Raw genomic sequence first — 21,056 nt, 5'->3', positions numbered from 1 at the left:
AGAGGAAACCAATGGAATGGGAAAGACTAGAGATCTCTTCAAGAAAATTAGAGATACCAACGTAGCATTTCATTCAAAGATGGGCACAATAAAGGACAGAAATGGTATGGGCCTAACAGAAGCAGAAGATATTAAGAAGAGGTGGCAAGAATACACAGAAGAACTATATGAAAAGATTTTCATGACCCAGATAATCACAATGGTGTGATCACTCATCTAGAGCCAGACAACCTGGAATGCGAAGGAAGTCAAGTGGGCCTTAGGAAGCATCACTAGGAACAAAGCTAGTGGAGGTGATGGAATTCCAGTTGAGCTATTTCAAATCCTAAAAGGTGATGTTGTGAAAGTGCTGCACTCAATTTGTCAGCATATTTGGAAAACTCAGCAGTGGCCACAGGATTGGAAAAGGCCAGTTTTCATTCCAATCCCAAAGGAAGGCTGTGCCAAAGAATGCTCAAGCTACTGCACAATTACACTCATCTCACACACTAGCAAAGTAATCCTCAAAATTCTCCAAACCAGGCTTCAACAGTATGTGAACCGTGAACTTCCAGATGTTCAAGCTGGATTTAGAAAAGGCAGAGGAACCAGAGATCAAATTGCCAACATCCATTGGATCACAGAAAAAGCGATAGAGTTCCAGAAAAACATCTACTTCTGCTTTATTGACTATGCCAAACCTTTGACTGTGTGGATCACAACAAACTGTGGAAAATTCTTCAAGAGATGGGAGTCCCAGACCACCTGACTTGCCTCCTGAGATATCTGTGTGCAGGTCAAGAAATAAGTTAGAACAGAATATGGAACAACAGACTGGTTCCAAATAGGGAAAGGAGTATGTCAAGGCTATATATTGTCACCCTGCTTATTTAACTTATAGGCAGAATACATCGTGCAAAATGCCAGGCTGGATGAAGCACAAGCTGGAATCAAGACTGCTAGGAGAAATATCAATAACCCCACATGACACCACACTTATGGCAGAAAGCGAAGAACTAAAGAACCATTTGATGAAAGTGGAAGAAGAGAATGTAAAAGTTGGCTTATAACTCAACATTCAGAAAACTAAGATTATGGCATCTGGTCCCATCACTTCATGGCAAATAGATGGGGAAACAATGGAAACAGTGAGAGACTTTATCTTTTGGGGCTCCAAAATCACTGCAGATGGTGACTACAGCCATGAAATTAAAAACCACTTGCTCCTTGGAAGAAAAGTTTTGACCAACCTAGACAGCATATTAAAAAGCAGAGACATTACTTTGCCAACAAAGGTCCATCTAGTCAAAGCTATGGTTTTTCCAGTAGTCATATATGGATGTGAGAGTTGGACTATAAAGAAAGCTGAGCACCAAAGAATCGATGCTTTTGAACTGTGGTGTTGGAGAAGACTCTTGCGAGTCCCTTGGACAGCAAGGAGATCCAACCAGTCAAACCTAAAGGAAATCAGTCCTGAATATTCATTTGAAGGACTGATGCTGAAGCTGAAACTCCAGTATTTGGCCACCTGATGTGAAGAACTGACTCATTGGAAAAGACCCTGACGCTGGGAAAGATTGAAGGCGGGAGGAGAAGGGGACGACAGAGGATGAGATGGTTGAATGGCATCACTGACTCAATGGACATGAGTTTGAGTGAGCTCTGGGAGTAGGTGACGGACAGGCAAGCCTGGCTTGCTGCAGTCCATGGGGTCACAGCGAGGCAGATACGACTGAGCAACTGAACTGAACTGATTCATAGCCGCACTGTGTAGTATCCTGGATTACATTTCCTTTTTATTTGTTTAGTTTGATAAACAGTTGTCATTACTCTCCCCTAAATTCTCTGCTGAAGAGTAAATCTCTGCTCAGTACATTCAAACCTAACAGATATTCCATCAGTTGTGTTGTCTAAGCAATATCTTTCCTGTGTGTTCTGAACCTCTGCTTGCCTTCAACTTGTTTTCTGGGTTCACAGGGTCACAGGTGAACAGGAATTTTGCCCAAGGATGGACCAGAAACTGAGTCACACCCATAACTGACTTAGAAGATATTTAGATAACATTTAAGCCTTAGAGTTGATGCTGGAAAGGGTTAAAACTTTGAAGGATGTTGGGATTGGTTGACTATATTGTATACATGGGAAAGATATGAATTTGAGAGGCCACAAGGTGAACTGTAGGCTTTCCTGGTAGCTCAGCTGGTAAAGAATCCGCCTGCAATGCAGGAGACCTGGGTTTGATCCCAGAGTTGGGAAGATCCCCTGGAGAAGGGAAAGACTACCCACTCCATTATTCTGGTCTGGAACATTCCATGGATTCTATAGTCCCTGGGGTCACAAAGAGTCAGAGCAACTGAGCGACTTTCACTTTCAGTGTGAACTGTTTTATGTTGAACAGTGTCCCTCAAAACATTTTTTTAAAATCCTTACACCTAGGACCTGAAAGTGGGTTATTTGGAATTAGGGTGTCTAAATGATGTAATCAAATTAAGGTGAGGTCATTATAGTGGGCTCCAGTCAAATGTGATTTATGTCCTTGTAAGAAGAAGAAAATACCAACTAAAGACACACAGGGAGAATATTTTGTAACCAGAGAGGTGGAGATTAGAATGAGGCAGATCCAAGCTAAAATACACCAAGGATTGATGACCACTGTCAGAAGCTACTATACAAAGCAGCAAAGGAAATTCCGCCAGTTCTCAGAGAGGGCATGCTACACAGCTGTGGTCCTGCCATCCCCTTTGCTGTCATCCTGGCCATATCCTTTGCCTCTCTTTCCAGTTAGATACTGTCTTCTGTATCCCATGTTGTCCTCTCTTGGGTTACTCTCTTTTTATAGGGGACTGTCTTTTCAAGTCGCCTCCTGTGTTAACATAAATGGCAGGTAAATTTTTGAGGTGATGGATGTTTGAAAATACCTTAGTTCTATATTTTCAACTGCCAGTTTGGCTTTATATAAGATGCTAAGTTAAAAAGTATTTTCCTTCAACATTTTGAAGCCATTCCTCAATAGTCTTCTAGCTTTCCAGATTGTCCTTGAGAAAAAAAAAAAAAAAAAAACAGTGAAATTCTGATTCCTGATCAGTGAGTCTGTGTTTTTTCTTCTCTCTGTAAGGTCTTTAAGATTTCTTTTTGTTCCAGTGTTCCGGATTTCCTGTTGATATGTCTTGATGTGTGGTTCTATTCCTAATACTGTGCCGGGGAGCCCAGTATAATCCAGAAACTCCGATCTTTACATTCTGGAAAATATTATACAATCATCACTCTAATAATCCCCTCCCCTCCCTTTTCTTTAGTCTTTCTTCCTGAAACTCCTGTTGTTCTGGTATTGGACTTCTAGACTGAACTTCCAATTTCCTTATCCTTTCTGTCCAAGTTTCCAACAGCTTTTCTTCTTATTCTGGAAATATGTCTCTGCTTTCATCGAATTTTTCTATCAAATCTTCTGTATGTGTTGTTATAATATTAATATCATAAAGTTATATTTATAATTATAAATTATATTTATAAAACATACTCTTCACATTCCCTGGTACCATATCTTCTCTTATCTCTATGAGGATATACTAAAGTCCTTTGAAGTCTTCCCCCTGAAAACTCCTTTCCCCAGGTTTAACTATTATTTTTTGTGGGGAAGTGTCTTCATTTTTCATACTGAAGAATAGCATCTAGTGATATTTGCCTCTTTGTTTATATTCATAATGAGATACTAAAAAATATGATCGGAAGTGCTGCATAAAGTCAAAGTGGGGGAAAGCTGTCAATAACCTGACCTTGTTGTTGGGTAATTTGGCTGCAGGGAAGCGGGGTGTCTTGAACGACCTGTGAATGTTGATGTATTAATTCTATACTCTTGGGCCCTTTAGAGTCTCTACGGGAAAAAGTCTGGTCTCTTCTCTTCCAAGACATAACTTGTCAGGGTTTTAGGAGCCAAATGATGGAGGAGAGGAATTTCAGATTTCTTACCACCCAGTGTCTAGATCTGCACTGTCCAATATGGTAGCCACTAGTCACATGTAGCTTCTGAGTACTTAGCAATTTTTATATTGATTACATATTGACATGATAATATATTTTGATGTATTAGGTTAAATAAAATATATAGCTTAATTGTACCTTTAAAATATGACTACTATAAATTTTAAAATTGCACACATGGCTCACATTTGTGGCTCACCTTATATTTCTATTAGACCATGCCAATTCAACTTTTACAGAATTCTTTCTTCTGTGGTATAGCTCTCCCTCAGTGGTGCCCAGGGTCCCTCCCCTTAAAAATCCAGGAGCTTCTATAGTAATAATCCTCCTTTCTTCTGCTGATGTGAGAAATGGGCACTACCCTGGCAGCCCAGAATGGTTGAGGCTTCTCAAAAGACATTAATCTTCCTATTTTCATTGCCACTTTCACTCCACTTTCAGAGGTACCTAACTCTGCCATTTCCGGAGCCTTTCTGTGTTTCTGCTCATAAAGTTCCTTCTGGTCTCTCTTAAAACTAATCTTGGAATTTGACTTTTCATGTTCTGCTAAATGAGTTACCATTTATTCTTCTGCTTTCTAGCCTCCACAATGTTTCTTTTGTCTCATCTTCCTTGGGCTTCAACTTTGTGATATTAAAACTCGAATTTGACTGTTCCTTTAGTGAGGGGTTAGGAAGTGCATGTGTTTAATCTTTCATTTTTTAACTGGAAGTTCATTGCAGATTTTATTTTGTTTTAGCCCTGTCCTCCCCACTCCATAGAAGCTTAACTTTTATTTCTTTTTAAAAAAATATTTATTTATTTATTTGGCTACTCCAGGTCTTAGTTGTGGCATGTGAAGTCTTAGTTGCAGCATGTGGAATCGAATTCCCTGACTAGGGATCGAACCTAGGCCCTCTGCATTGGGAGCCTGGAGTCTTAGCCACTGAACCACCAGGGAAGTCCTGAAGCTTCACTTTTCAAGGTCACCTGTAATTGTCCTGCCAAACCTAATGAACACTTCTGTGTTCATCTTCCTTGACCTTTTCATCACAAAAGTGATCACTTCCCCACAAAACACTGTTCACTCCTGGTTCCCAAAGCACCGTACTGGATTCCTCCTCCGTGCTCCATCTGGAATTTTGTTGAGTACTTCTCCTCTACCTACCATTTAAATATTGAAATGCCTCAAGCCTCAGTCTCGAATTGTCTTCTCTCCTCTGTAAACACTCTTTTAATGATTTCATCTACTATCTCCCCTGGTGGCTCAGAGATTAAAGCGTCTGCCTGCAATGCAGGAGATGTGGGTTCAATTCCTGGGTTGGGAAGATCCCCTGGAGAAGGAAATGGTAACCCACTCCAGTATTCATGCCTGGAGAACCCCATGAACGGAGGAGCCTGCTGGGCTACAGTCCACGAGGTCGCAATGATTTCATCTACTATATATGTCTAATCCTGATGACTCATAAAAGTTTGTCTTCCAAATTATCTCTCTATCTTGAGTGAATTCCACATTAGTGAATTTCTGATAGGCATCTTAAATATTTAGTGTCCCACCTGAAGCAAATAATTTTCCCACCTAAGCATGCTTCTCCCCTCATCCATCTCAGAAAATGTCAGCGTCAAGCCAAAAGGCTGAGAGTCATTCCTTACTTCAGCTTTTCCTTTGTCCCGCATATCTGATCCATCATCGAGTTTTGAGGATACACCTCAAAAGACCTCTTGAGGCTATTCACCATCTCTGCTGCTGCTACTTTAATCCAAGTTCCATCCTCCCCATCTACTGTAATATCATCAGCCTATTTCACTCTCCCCCAACTCCAATGCCTTCTCTCCATATCAGGTGCACCATCACTTGCTTCTTAAACACACATCTCTGAATTCCAGAATCCTCTGTAAAAATCTTAATCATATTTTAAAGAAGAGTCTTAGCCATCTCGTTCATTTTGTTTTTCTGTGAATGTCGTAGGTCTCCATTTTAATGAAAAGCTTAATTAAGGAGAAAAATATCAATACATAATAGTAGGTAAAAGCCAAGCTTTTTAAAATGTATTGAAGTATAGTTGATTTGCAATGTTGTGGCCAAATTGTTAAAAAGGAAAAGAAAGAAATTGTGTGAAACTTTTATCAAATATTGACTGAGAACACCTACACATTCATCAAAAGTAGAACTTCGATTGGTTGTTTGTTTTTCTAATTTAAAATCTGAAAGGAATTTGCCAAAAAAAAGTAAAGTAACGGATAGGACCCCCATAGAGCAAAATGTTTTAAATGCAAAAATATTTACCATGTCAGGACTTCCCCGGCAGTCCAGTGGTTAAGATTCCATCCTTCTACTGCAGGGAAGCATGGGTTTGAGCCCTGGTCAGGGAACTAAGATCCCCACATCTGCACTGTGCAGGCTGAAAAAAGAGAAAGAAAAAAATTTACCACATATGTGTTTCTTGTATTGGCTCTCAGGGAACAGTTGTAAAAATTTAAATGCCTCTTCATAAAGGCATATGGGGGTTAGATTGGGGAGTAAATGTATTATTTTAGTTATACTACCAGTGCGCAATTGACAGCAAAAGTAAAATAGTCCTTTCCTGACATAATATGCAATTCCATGCCTTCAGATCATCCGAACAGTGGCGAACAGAAAGCTGCCTCCACCAAATTGATATGGACAAGAAAAAAACAAAACAAAACCCCACAACTGTCTAATTTCTTTCCCTATGGACATATTTCTTTATGTTGATTGGCATAAGGAAAAGGCAGCTGCCCACAGGGCCTCTCTGTTTGTGGCTGCAATTACAGTGCTGAGGATAAAATGTTTTGGAAAGGATCAGGGATAGAAGTTGTGTAGAAACAGTATGTATCAGGAAGACCACTCACAGTATGTCTCTGCACCACACCGTGGTGTAGTGGAGAGCGCTGTGTGGAGTGTGAAATGTGACATCTAGAGTCAAAAGACTGGTATAAGCCCTTGTACCAGAACTTAGGAACTCCATACCCTTAGGCAAGTCTCTTATTCTCTCTTGGCCACAAACAATACTGAAAGATGCAGCTTTTAATATTTTAAAATGAGAAAAAATAGTCATACCAATTTATCTGAGGCTTTTATGATAAAATGAGATGATTTATCTGAAGGTGTGTGTGTATGTGTTAAGTCGCTTCAGTCATGTCTGACTCTTTGCAACCCTATAGACTGTAGCCCACCAGGCTCCTCTTTTCATGGAATTCTCCAGGTAAAAATACTGGAGTGGATTGCCATACCCTCCTCCAAGCGATCTTCCCAACCCAGGGATCAAACCCAGGTCTCCCATACTGCAGGTGGATTCTTTACCATCAGGAAAGCCCAAGAATACTGGAGAGGATAGCCTATCCCTTTTCCAGGGGATCTTCCTGACCCAGGAATCGAAGCAGGGTCTCCTGCATTGCAGGTGGATTCTTTACCAGCTGAGCTACCAGAGAAGCTTAAAATGAAGGTATAGAAAGACTTTATTATCTCACAGCATTAATGAAAAACACTTGAGCAAATACCTCTATACTTGGAGCCTAGGATTTGTTTTTCTTATAAGAGTCACTACAATGGTCCTGAAAATATCTGCCATCTCTGCTCTCACCTTGACTAGCATCACGGAGATAGGGGAGAAAAAGGAGGAAGCAGAGAAAGGCCCTAGCAGGAGACCCTTCTCTTGGGGGAGAAAAAGACAAAACAATGCATTCGTTTTGATTTTCAGGTTCTTCAAGAAGCCAGTCAGCAATACAGGTGTGTTGATTCTTATTACCATACACAAGACAACTCGTTACTGTTGGTCTTTCATAATCCAATGAATTTACAGCGTCTGCATCACGAATATTGGAACGCTGGCCTTCACTCTAATGTTGGATTCAGGTAACCAACTTAGACAGTTTAGTTAGTTATCTTAGTTAGCTTGTTACTTGGTTTTTAGTTCCTTAGCCTAAGCTGAGTGGTTCCACCTAATAAAAACATTCGTGCAGTACTATAGATTCAGTGAAGTTCACCAAGTTGAATGCTGTGTGCCAGGCACTGTGATAGGCGTTGAAACTGTACACTGAAGAAGACAGATATCATTCCTGGCCCCATTGAATCTGGTGGGGATATTATTAAGTTATACTTGATTCATTTAGACTCCAATATAACAGCCTCTGAAAGGTTTAAAGTGGGAACTACAAAACATGGCATTCCATATGCTGGTTTTGGGAAACTCCACTTGATCTAGGGAAGACTCAAACGTAGGGTAACTGAATGACCCACGCACTCAGGTTCCCAGCAAACTGAGACCTCTAGGAATCAGTAATTTGTTTTTCCTCCCCAGCTCCTTAATTATTTCATTGCTATCTTAAAATTTTTCTCTCCTTTCTCATTAATGATGAGAACTTTTTATTATTTTTCTGTACTGGTTAACGTATATTCAGTATTTGGTATTTATACAGAATTTAGTCCTAAGGAATACAGAGAGGATGAACATGGACCTACAGAAAACTGGAGAAATGGATTGTATGCATACAGATACACAGAAACACACACTTTAAAGTCATAAGATGATTTTTTTAAATTTAGGATACACAATAGGTATGCCAAGCTAATATATTAAACTGTGCTTTCCTTTGTTTTGTTTTTCATTGCCAGTAATTATGCTTTTCATTTCTTTGTTGGCTAGGACTTCAGTACAACTTTGAGAACATTATTGTCTTATTCTAGGTTTTGAATATTCATCTATTAAGTGTTTTTTCTTTTTTTTGCCATAGGTTAGAAAATTTTCTTACGTTGCTAGTTCGCTCTAGGTTCTTAATTCTAAATGACTATTAAATAATATCAAATGATTTTTCTGCATCAATTTAGGTGTTCTCTCTTTTCCTTTAATCTGTTAAAGTGTGAAATTTTATCAATAGATATTCTAATGTTCAAACTTACATTCCCGTGAAAAATCCAATTTGTCCATTATGTTATCTTGTTTATAAAATTGCTGCATGTGGTTTGCTGATATATTGTTTAGAATATGTCCATCTGTATTCCTGGGTAAGACTCAGCTATAATTTTTGCCATCTTTAAATGTTCTTGTCTGGCTTATGATTGAGATTTTTATTAGCCTCATAAATTAGTGGGTGGATATTCTCTCTTTTATCTCTATTTTTTTATTTTCTAAAAGAATTTATGTAAGACTAAGTTGTATATTCCTTTGGCATTTGGTAAAACTTGCAAATAAGAACATCTGGACTTGGGAAGATGTTTAACTACTGATTTAACCTCTGTCATGATTATTAGACTCTTTGGGTTTACTATGTATTTTTGAACTAGATCTGATAATATGTACTTCTCTAGGAATTTGACCATTTTATCTGTTTTCAAAATTATTGCATAAAGTGGATTACAATATGCTCTTGCCTTTTTGTGTTATACATATCTGTTTTAATTCCTAATGCTTTTAATCTGTGATTTCTCTGTTTTTCTGGACCAGTCTTGCCAACGTTTTGCCAATTTTGTTAATTTTTTTTTGAAAGCAACTATTGCATTTGATCCTTTCTCCTTTCTATTTTTTAAAATTATGCCCTCATCTTTATTATTTTTTATTTTTTCTCAATTTCTTTGGATTATTCCAATGTCCTTTAACTTTTCAAATTAGAATTTTATCTCAGGATTTTGAGTTATTTTTGTTGCTTTACAAGTATTTAAAGCAAAAAATTTCTTTTTAAATACCACCTTAGCACTACAAAATATCTGACTGATGGAATTTTATTGTTGTTCATTTTTTTGAACATAAAATTCTTTTTTATTGAATTATAGCTGATTTACTATTATATTAGTTTCAGGTGTACCACACTGTGATTCAATAGTTTTATAGATTGTACTCCATTTAAAGTATTATAAATTATTGCCTACATTTGCCTGTGCTATGCAGTGTATCCCTGTAGTTTATTTTATACCTAGTAGTTTGTGCCTCTTTACCCTTATTCTTATCTTGCCTCTTTCCCCTTCTCTCTCCTAACTGGTAACCACAGTTTGTTCTCTGTGTCTGCAAGTCTGTTTTGGTTTTGTTATATTCATTCATTTGCTTTATTTTTTAAATTCCACATATAGGTGATAACAAACAGTATTTGTCTTTCTCTGTATGACCTATTTGACTGAACATAGTAGGTCCATCCATGTTGCTGCAAATGGCATAATTCCATTCTCTTTTATGGCTGAGTAGTGTTCCATTATGTATAGGTACCACATCTTTATCTGTTCATCTGTTGATAGACACTTAGATTGCTTTCATATCTTGGCTGTTTTGAACAATGATGCTATATCATTCATTTCTTATTTCCATAATTCTTATTTGACCCATGGATTGCATAGAAATGTGAGTTTTTATTTTAAACATTTGTCTGAGTTACATTCTTATTATAGTTGATAATTTCAAAAGTAGTAGTCAGATAACATGTTCTATAGAATATTGATGCTATGAAATTTGTTGATCCACTTTGTTGCTTAATGTGTGGTCAGTTGTTATAAATACTCCAAGTTTGTGTGTTAAGGAAGTATATTCTTTGGTTTTTGAATACAGGTTTGTATTTCTTAATCTTCAGTATTCTTTCTGATTTTTAAAAACGTGGTCAATTAACTAATGAGAATTGAATTTTTTAAAAACTCAATGTGCGATGGAACTTGTAGATTTTTTCCTATAAATTTGTCAGTTTTTGACTTCATGCATGTTAAGATTGACAGCACCCTTATGATGACACCACCCTTATGGCAGAAAGTGAAGAACTAAAGATCCTCTTGATGAAAGTGAAAGAGGACAGTGAACAGGTTGGCTTAAAACTTAACGTTCAAAAAACTAAGATCATGGCATCCAGTCCTACCACTTCATGGCACATAGATGGGGAAACAAGGGAAATGGTGACAAACTTTATTTTCTTGGGCTCCGAATTCACTGCAGATGGTGACTACAGCCATGAAATTAAAAGACACTTGCTCATTGGAAGAAAAACTATGACTAACCTAGACAGTATATTAAAGAGCAGAGACATTACTTTGCCGACAAAGGTCCATCTAGTCAAAGCTATGGTTTTTCCAGTAGTCATGTACAGATGTGAGAGTTGGACTATAAGGATTTCTGAGCACTGAAGAACTGATGCTTTTGAACTGTGGTGTTGGAGAAGACTCTTGAGAGTACCGTGGACTGCAAGAAGATCCAACCAGTCAAACCTAAAGGAAATCAGTCCTGAATATTCATTGGAAGGACAGATGCTGAAGCTGAAATTCCAATACTTTGGCCATCTGATGCGAAGAACTGACTCCTTAGAAAAGACCCTGATGCTGAGAGAGATTGAAGGCAGGAGGAGAAGGGGACGACAGATGAGATGGTTGGATGGCATCACCGACTTGTACATGAGTTTGAGCAAGCTCTGGGAGTTGGTGATGGACAGGGAAGCCTGGGGTCTCAAAGAGTCGGACATGACTAACTGACTGAACTGAACTGATGTTAAGATTATGTTAATAAGCAAAACAAGAATTGAGTTGTTTCCCTGATTAAGCTTTTAGCAATATGCAATGTCTTTAGGATTGCTCTTTGCTTTCATGGTTATATTGTCCAATAGTGATATATCTGTACAGGCTTTATCATACATATCTTGTCTGAGAGTGATAAACTTTACAAGCCTCTTTTATATTTTATCTTGTCTATCCTTTTCTATCCATTTACCTCTTGCAAAATATATATATAGCCGAATTTTAAAAATTCATCTGACAATATTTACCTCTTGAGTACCTAGTTCATATATTTGGATTAATTTCAACCATTTAATTTTGTCCTTTTATTTGCCCTTTTTTTCTGTTTCTTTATTTCTCCTTATTTGGTTTGAATTAATTTCATTTTTATTACTACTACCAGAATGACAGTTGTATACTATATCTCAACTCATCCTTCAGAAATTGTGATATACACTTTTAAATTTACAAAGTCATCAGCACCTTTGTTATGTTGCTCACTCACTCTGTCATGTCTGACTGTGATCCCATGGATTGCAGCATGCTAAGCTTCTGTGTCCTTCAGTGTCTCCTGGAGTTTGCTCAAATTCATGTCCATTGAGTCAGTGATGCTGTCTAACCATCTCATCCTCTGCTGCCCCCTTCGCCTTTTGTCTTTGATCTTTCCCAGCATCGGGGTCTTTTCCAAAGAGTTGGGTCTTCACATCAAGTGGCCAAGTACTGGAGTTTCAACATCAGTCCTTGAAATGAATATTCAGGATTGATTTCCTTTAGGATCGACTGCTTTCATCTCCTGCAGAAGACCGTGCCTTTACCTTCCTACCAAATAATATAAGCATGATAGAGTGTTTTAATTTCTTATCCCCATTCCACATTTTCTATTATTGTAGAACACTTTAATTCTATCTTAATGTTTTTACCCCACAATATAATAACATTATTGCTTTCATATCCAGTGTTTATAAATTAATATATGCTTACTATTTTATTTTCCCTTCTTCCTAAGAAAAGAGATTTAAAAGTTCATATAGTGAGGATCTTTGGTAGTAAATTCAGTTTTGTTTATTGCAAATATCTTCATTTTAGCCCTGTTCATGAAAGATAATTTTGCTCAGGATATAGTTCTTGATTGACATGTAAATTCTCAGCACTTTGAAGAAAATGATCCCATTGTCTTCTGAATCCGTTTAAAGTTATTAAGATGTAAACATCATTCTTAATAAGAAATGTTACAAGCATGCTTTATAAAATTAGAAACAAAATAGAGGTAACTACCATGACCAGTTCTAAGCAACATTTAATGAAGATCTAAATCAGAAAAATTACTAAAAGTATCTTTAAAGTATAGGAATCCAAAAGGAAACTGTCATTATTGGCAGCTGAGGTTATTAACAACACAGGAAAATCCCAAACAATCTATCTAAAAATGTGAATTAATGGGAGAAATTACCTGAAGATCAGCCCTGAATATTCATTCAGCAACCCTGATGCTGAAGCTCCAACACTTTGGTCTCCTGATGCAAATAGCCAATTCCTTAGAAAAGACCCTGATACTGGGAAAGATTAAAGGCAAAGGAGAAGGGAGCAGCAGAGGATGAGATGGTTGGATGGCATTACGGACTCAACGGACATGAATTTGAGCAAACTCTGGGAGATAGTGGGGGACAGAGGAATCTGGCATGCTGCGGCATGACCCCATGCCAGTCCATGGGGTCACAAAGAGTTGGACACAGCTTAGCAGCTGGATAACAACAGCAGCATATCCTCTAACTGCATTTTTTTTGCACTACAAGAAACTGTTAGAAAATGTGATGTTTAAAAAAGGAAAAAATACCATTGACAACAGAAACAAAAACTAGAATACCCAAAAAAGCAAAACTTAGGGTTTGTTATTTACACCCACACTTTGACCAAAGAAAATCGTTCTTTTTCCATTCCCCTCCCAAGTGAAAATGTTAGATATATTTGGCTTCAGATATTACAAATTAAATAATAAAACCCAACATATTGATCTTTACATACATTTTATAACTTAATAAAATAGATACATTTTATTTGCAATTTTTCTCTTTCAGTAACCTATTTTATGACATGTTATATAATTTACTTCTCCAGTGATGTTTATATTATTCTCCCAAGTGTGTAAAATATATCCTTAGAGATTATATTGGTGTTACACTAACCTTATGGATAACACTGACAATTATGTGTATTTTTTATGATCTGATTCTTCAAGATAATTGTGGATTCAAGGTAACAACCAGAATCACATGGTAAGTAGAATTTAATCCAATTCTGTGTTTACTTAGCTTTCTGCAAGAACCCAGTGCAGGAGATACAGCATGACCCCATCTTCATCTCATCAGGGGGCTCAGCAGCTACCCCAAGGCACCACTTCTTTTGCTTCCCTCCCCCACACTGGTTGCATGTACCTGCTGAAATAAGCATCAAGGTCCTGTGTTGCCCCCTTCACCTGAGAAGCCACAGCCTACACTCCACTCCCATTTGTCTCATTAAGGTGCGAGCCCACAGTTCTGAGGATTCACAGCACATAAGGCAGTCAAACTACTCCACCTTTTATCTTAACTCTGTAGAAAAAACAATACTGTTAGAAGTTAGACTACAAAGTCATTTTCCAAGACCCTTTGCTTACACATACAGGAGCTTCCACAGTATGTACCTGGCTTTATGGAGAGTAAGAATACTTCACATGGAAAACCATTTAGAGTTAGTGGATTCCAAGGGGCTGGGTAGCAGGGCCCAGTGGGAGAGATAGTAGGCCAGAAGGATGAAGAATAGATTAATCTACAACCTTGTCAGTTCTTCTGAAGTTAATTCTCTATTCAGCTTTTCTATTTCTTCTTCAATTACTTTTAGAGATTTTTATTTTCTTAAGGAACCATGCATGACATCTAGATTTTCCAGTCTATTAAAATAAAATTAATCAGTATTCCCCAAATAAACATCCATTTCTGAGAGAGATGGATTAATGTCTGTCTTTATGATTATAGCTCTGTTTCTTCTTCCTGTTAGTTCTGCATTGGTACTGTATGTGTATATATATATGCATAAAGTTATTTTTGAATTTCTATTTTTAGATACATCCTTCTTAAAGGATTGTAACTTATCAACATGATAACAAGTCTCTCTATGTTCCCTTTAATGCTTTTCACCTTGAATTTAACCATATTTGATACTAATATTATTGGAAATTCTTTTATGTTAATAATTTAGTGATGTAATGTTCTCAGTCATTTTGCATGTCAACTAGGAATGATGTTTCACTATATTCATGGAAAATTGATTATAATGGTTAAACTAGTAAGGGAATTATTTTTCTCCTATAGCAAAAAAATATCTGTAGTTGGGCATTGTCTCAGGGATAGTGCAACTACTCACAAAAATTAAGGACCTAGACTTCTGCCATTTTTATATTCTTCTGCTTGAATTGGATTTTTAGATATATCTTTTTTTTTAATTTAAACTTTTTATTTTCTCCTGGGATATAGCCACTTGACAATGTTGTGATAGTTTCAGATGAACAGTGAAGTGACTCAGCCATACATATACATGTATCCGTTATCCCTCCCAGAGAAGGCAATGGCACCCCACTGCAGTACTCTTGCCTGGAAAATCCCATGGATGGAGGAGCCTGGTGGGCTGCAGTCCATGGGTCGCTAAGAGTTGGACACGGCTGAGCAACTTCACTTTCACTTTTCACTTTCATGCATTGGAGAAGGAAATGGCAACCCACTTGTGTTCTTGCCTGGAGGATCCCAGGGATGGGGGAGCCTGGTGGGCTGCTGTCTATGGGGTCGCACAGAGTCGGACACAACTGAAGCAACTTAGCAGCAGCAGCATTCTCCCTCAAGCTCTCCTCCCATTCAGGCTGCCACGTAACACTGAGCATTGTTCTATGTGCTATACCATAGGTCCTTGTTGGTTATCCATTTTAAATATAGCAAGTCCAAGTAGTACAAGTCCAAATAGTACAAGTCCATCTCAAAATCCCTAATTGTCCCCTCCCCCCATCTTTCCCCCAGGCAACCATAAATTCATTCTCTAAGTCTTTGAGTTTGTTTCTGGTTTAGGTACACCTCTTTTAAATATCAACTTGAGTTTTTTAGCCACTCTGAGATCTTCTATCATTTAAAATATTCTAATAATAATAACAATGTTAATTCTTTTACATTTTAAATAACTTAATCTATTCACTTTTACTTTATTTGTAATATGTTTGGCCTCATTCTTACCATTAAATTTATACAACCCATGTTTTTACTTCAAGATTAATCCCTTTCTTCCTTTGTTAGACTCAATTTAATTCATTCTTAGCATGTGATTTTTTTAAAGTCATAAATTCTACTTATATTTTTCTAGAAGTTACACTTATCCTTTTAAATCACATTTAAATACTTTTATATAATAGATAGGGTTAATGAATATTAATATCATTTCCCAGAAAATGTTAAAATCTTTAACGTACATTCACATACTCCCAGTGCATCTCCTACCTCCCGTTTAGAAATTGTCTATAAATATTATTTCTAATCATAAAGTAATATTTTTGATAACAAGTAATAGAACTGAATATAAATAATTACTTACATTTAACTATTAATTTTATTCTTTCTCAACTCTTACTTATATCCCATGTTGTCTTTCTTCAACTTTTCTTTTAAGCTCTGGAATACATTTTTGCGTAATTCTTTCAGAAAGTATCCCTGGGTGGCAAACTTCTTGAATCACTGTGTGCTGAAATGCTTCTTATTTTGTCATTTCATTCGAAATATACATATCTGTGTTCCGTCATCACAGATCAACAGTAAGCGTTCTGGGTTTTGTTTATTTTTTTTTTAATGTGTAATTTATTCCCTTTATTTGCCAGTTATCGAAATAATGATTTAAGTGCCAAGCACCATGCAAATGGAACTAATTAGTTTTTCTAGCATCATTATGGATGCATGGATTTAGACATATTTGATGTGTTTCAGTCCATTGCAGTTATTATTCTTAGTGGGTTTTGTTTAAAATGCCGGTTTATTACAAGTTTCTAAGAATCAAAGAGCATAATCTGATTTAAGGATTAAAAGGATCTTTCTAGTTGCTCTGTTAGGAATAGACTACAGGGACTCGAGGATAGGAACAAGGAGACTTGTTGGAAGATTATGGCAACAATCCTAGCAAAAGATCATAGTGACTTAGACCAGGATTCGGCAGTAAGCAGAATAAGAAGTGATAGGATTTTGAATATATTTAAATATGTTTTAAAAAATCATTTGGATTTCCTGACAGTTGGAAGAAGAACTTGAGAAACAAGAGTAGTCAAGATAACTTCAGGGTATTTGACTTGTTCAACTCGACATGTTGACAAGTGTAGACTTACCACCAACTGACAGGCCAAGTAGGAATTCAAGAGATACCTGTAGTAATAGGCAAGTTTGGCCTTGGAGTACAAAAATGAAGCAGGGCAAAGGCTAACAGGGTTTTGAAAAGAAAACACACTGGTCATAGCAAATATCCTCTTCACACAACACAAGAGAAGACTCTACACATAGACATCACCAGATAGTCAATAGCAAAATCAGATGGACTATATTTTTGTACAGCTGAAGATAGAGAAGCTCTATACAGTCAGCAAAAACAAGACTGGGAGCTGACTGTGGCTCAGATCATGAACTCTTTATTGCCAAATTCAGACTTACATTGAAAAATGTAGGGAAAAACCACTAGACCATTCAGGAATGACCTAAATCAAATCCCTTATGATTATACAGTAGAAGTGACATGTAGATTCGAGGAATTAAATCTGACAGTGTGTCTGAAGACCTATGGATGGAGGTTTGTGACATTGTAGAGGAGGTGGTGATCAAAAACCATCCACAAGAAAAAGAAAGCCAAAATGGTTGTCTGAGGAGCCCTTACAAATAGCTGAGAAAAGAAGAGAATCAGAAGGCAAAGGAGAAAAGGAAAGATTATACCCACTTGAATGCAGAGTTCCAAAGAATAGCAAGGAGAGATAAAGCCTTCCTTGGATTAATGTAAAGAAATAGAGGAAAACAATAGAATGAGAAAGACTAGCAATCTCCTCAAGAAAATTAGAGATACCAAGGGAGCATTTAATTCAAAGATGGGCACAATAAAAGGACAGAAATGGTATGGACCTAACAAAAGCAGAGGATATTAGGAAGAGGTGGCAAGAAAACACAGAAGAACTATACAAAAAAGATGACCCAGATAACCACAATGATATGATCACTCACCTAAAGCCAGACATCCTGGAATGCAAAGTCAAGTGGGCCTTAAGAAGCATCACTACTTGGACAAAGCTAGCGGCAGTGATGAAATTCCAGCTTAAATATTTCAAGTCATAAAAGATGATGCTGTTAAAGTGCTGCACTCATTATACCCGCAAATTTGGACAACTCCAAATTTTCCACAGAAGTGGAAAAGGTCTGTTTTCATTCCAATCCCAAAGAAAGGTAATGCCAAAGAATGTTCAAACTACCACACAATTTGACTCATCTCACACATTACCAAAGTAATCCTCAAAATTCTCCAAGCAAGGATTCAACGGTATGTGAACTGAGAACTTCCAGATGTTCAAGCTGGATTTAGAAAAGGCAGAGAAACCAGAAATCGAATTGCCGATGTCTGTTGGATCATAGAAAAAGCAAGAGAATTACAGCAAAACATTTATTTCTGCTTTCTTGACTATGCCAAACCTTTGTGTGGATCACAACAAATGGTGGAAAATTCTTAAAGAGATGGGAATACCAGACCACCTGACTTGCCTCCTGAGAAATCTGTATGCAAGTCAAGAAGCAACAGTTAAAACAGAACATGGAAAAACAGACTGGTTCCAAATTGGGAAAGGAGTACATCCAGGCTGTATATTGTCATTCTGCTTATTTAACTTATATGCAGAGTACATCATACGAAATGCCAGGCTGGATGAAGCACAAGCTGGAATCAAGATTGCCAGGAGAAATATAAATAGCCTCACATATGCATATGACACCACCCTTATGGCAGAAACAGAAGAGGAACTGAAGAGCCTCTTGATGAAAGTGAAAGAGGAGAGTAAAAAAAAGCTGGTTTAAAACTCAACATTCAAAAAACTAAGATCATGGCATCCAGTCCCATCACTGCATGGCATATCAGTGGGGAAACAGTGGAAACAGTGACAGACTTTATTTTCTTGGGCTCCAAAGTCACTGCAGATGGTGACTGCAGCCATGAAATTAAAAGATGCTTGCCTCTTGGAAGAAAGTGAAGTGAAATGAAGTTGCTCAGTCATGTCTGACTCTTTGCAAGGCTGTGGTCTGTAGCCTACCAGGCTCCTCTGTCCATGGGATTTTCCAGGCAAGAGTACTAGAGTGGGTTGCCATTTTCCTTCTCCAGTGGATCTTCCCAATCCAGGGATCAAATCTGGGTCTCCCACATTGTAGGCAGACTCTTTACCATCTGAGCAACCAGGGAAGTCTATGACCAACCTAGACTGCATATTAAAAAGCAAAGACATTACTTTGCTGACAAAAGTACATATAGTCAAAGCTATGGTTTTTTCCAGTAGACATGTATGGATGGAGAGTTGGACCATGAAGAAAGCTGAATGCTGAAGAATTGATGCTTTTGAACTGTGGTGTTGGAGAGGACTCTTGAGAGTCCCTTGAACTGCAAGATTAAGCCAGTCAGTCCTAAAGGAAATCAGTCCTGAATATTCACTGGAAGGACTGACGTAGAAGCTGAAATTCTAATACTTTGGCCACCTGATGCACAGAATTGACTCATTAGAAAACACCTGGTGCTGGCAAAGATTGAAGCGGGAGGAGAAGGGGACACAGGACGAGATGGTAGGATGGCATCACCAACTCAATGGACTTGAGTTTGAGCAAGCTCTGGAAGATGGTGAGGGACAGGGAGACCTGGCCTACTGCAGTCCTTGGGGTTGCAAAGAGTTGGACACGACTGGGCAACTGAAAATAATAACATTACTAAATCCCAGTAAGCAGTAAGATGCTATCAGTTCAGCTCAGTCACTCAGTCGTGTCCAACTCTTTGCAACCCCATGGAATGCAGCACGCCAGGCTTCCCTGTCCATCACCAACTCCCAGGGTTTACTCAAACTTACGTCCATTGAGTTGGTGATGCCATCCAACCATCTCATCCTCTGTTGTCCCCTTCTCCTCCCTCCTTCAATCTTTCTCAGCATCAGGTCTTTTCAAATGAGTTACTTCTTCCCATGAGGTGGCCAAAGTATTGGAGTTTCAGCTTCAGCATCTGTCCTTCCAATGAATATTCAGGACTGATTTCCTTTAGGTTTGACTGGTTAGATCTCCTTGCTGTCCAAGGGACTCTCAAGAGTCTTCTCCAACACCACAGTTCAAAAGCATCAGTTCTTCAGCGCTCAGAAATCCTTATAATCCAACTCTCCATAATGTAATCCATATAATCCATACATGACTACTGGAAAAACCATAGCTTTGACTATATGGACCTTTGTTGGCAAAGTAATGTCTCTGCTTTTTAGTATGCTGTCTAGGTTGGTCATAACTTTTCTTCCAAGGAGCAAGTGTCTTTTAATTTCATGGCTGCAGTCACCATCTGCAGTGATTTTGGAGCCCAAAAAGATAAAGTCTGTCACTGTTTCCATTGTTTCTCCATCTATTTCCCATGAAATGATGGGACCGGATGCCATGATCATAGCTTTCTGAATGTTGAATTTTAAGCCAACTGTTTCACTCTCCCCTTTCACTTTCATAAAGAGGCTCTTCAGTTTCTCTTCACTTTCTGCCATAAGTGTGGTGTCATCTGAATATCTGTGGTTATTAATATTTCTCCTGGCAATCTTCATTCCAGCTTGTGCTTCATACAGCCTGGCATTTCGTATGATGTACTCTGCATATAAGTTAAATAAGCAGGATGACAATATACAGCCTTGACATATGCCTTTCCTGATTTGGAACCAGTCTGTTTTTCCATGTTCTGTTTTAACTGTTGCTTCTTGACCTGCATACAGATTTCTCAGGAGGCAAGTCAGGTGGTCTGGTATTCCCATCTCTTTCAGAATTTTATACAGTTTGCTGTGATCCACACAGTCAAAGGTTTTGGCATAGTTAATAAAGCAGAAGTAGATGTTTTTCTGGAATTCTCTTGCTTTTTCAATGATCCAGTGGATGTTAGCAATTTGATCTCTGGTTCCTCTGCCTTTTCTAAATCCAGCTTGAACATCTGGAAGTTCATGGTTCACGTACTGATGAAGCCTGGCTTGGAGAATTTTGAGCATTACTTTGCTAGCATGTGAGATGAGTGCAGTTGTGCGGTAGATTGAGCATTCTTTGGCATTGCCTCTCTTTGGGATTGGAATGAAAACTGATCTTTTCCTGGTCAGTAAGATGCTGACATATACATAAATGCACAAGCAGCTTAGGGTGTAGAATTTAGGATGAGGGTATTCCCAAGCCTGATAAGTTTATAGCAAGACTACAGTGTTTCAACTAATCCAGTGAGTCAGTTAGCTGGTGGTCAATTCAGATGGTACCTATTGTGCTATAAAATTGCCCTATAAAGACATTTTACCATATTACTCTGCAATTAACAGTGCTAAGAATGACTGTTTCTCCAGATTGTCATTAAC

The 21,056-nt window shown here is 37.9% G+C and overlaps 1 protein-coding gene across 4 annotated transcripts in view; it reads left to right on the top strand.

Moving 5' to 3' along the window:
* Positions 1-21,056, top strand: part of SPAG17 (sperm associated antigen 17) — a 259,499-nt gene that overhangs the window by 120,195 nt on the left and 118,248 nt on the right. For all 4 annotated transcript variants that reach the window (XM_060401722.1, XM_060401717.1, XM_004002384.5 and 1 more), the window contains one exon: positions 7,659-7,813. In XM_060401722.1, the coding sequence (XP_060257705.1) occupies positions 7,659-7,813 (155 nt within the window). The remainder of the gene's footprint in view (positions 1-7,658; positions 7,814-21,056) is intronic.

This window comes from Ovis aries, chromosome 1, assembly GCF_016772045.2.
Source record: "Ovis aries strain OAR_USU_Benz2616 breed Rambouillet chromosome 1, ARS-UI_Ramb_v3.0, whole genome shotgun sequence".
Classification (NCBI taxonomy): Eukaryota; Metazoa; Chordata; class Mammalia; order Artiodactyla; family Bovidae; genus Ovis; species Ovis aries.
This window is presented reverse-complemented; position numbering and strand designations above follow the sequence as displayed.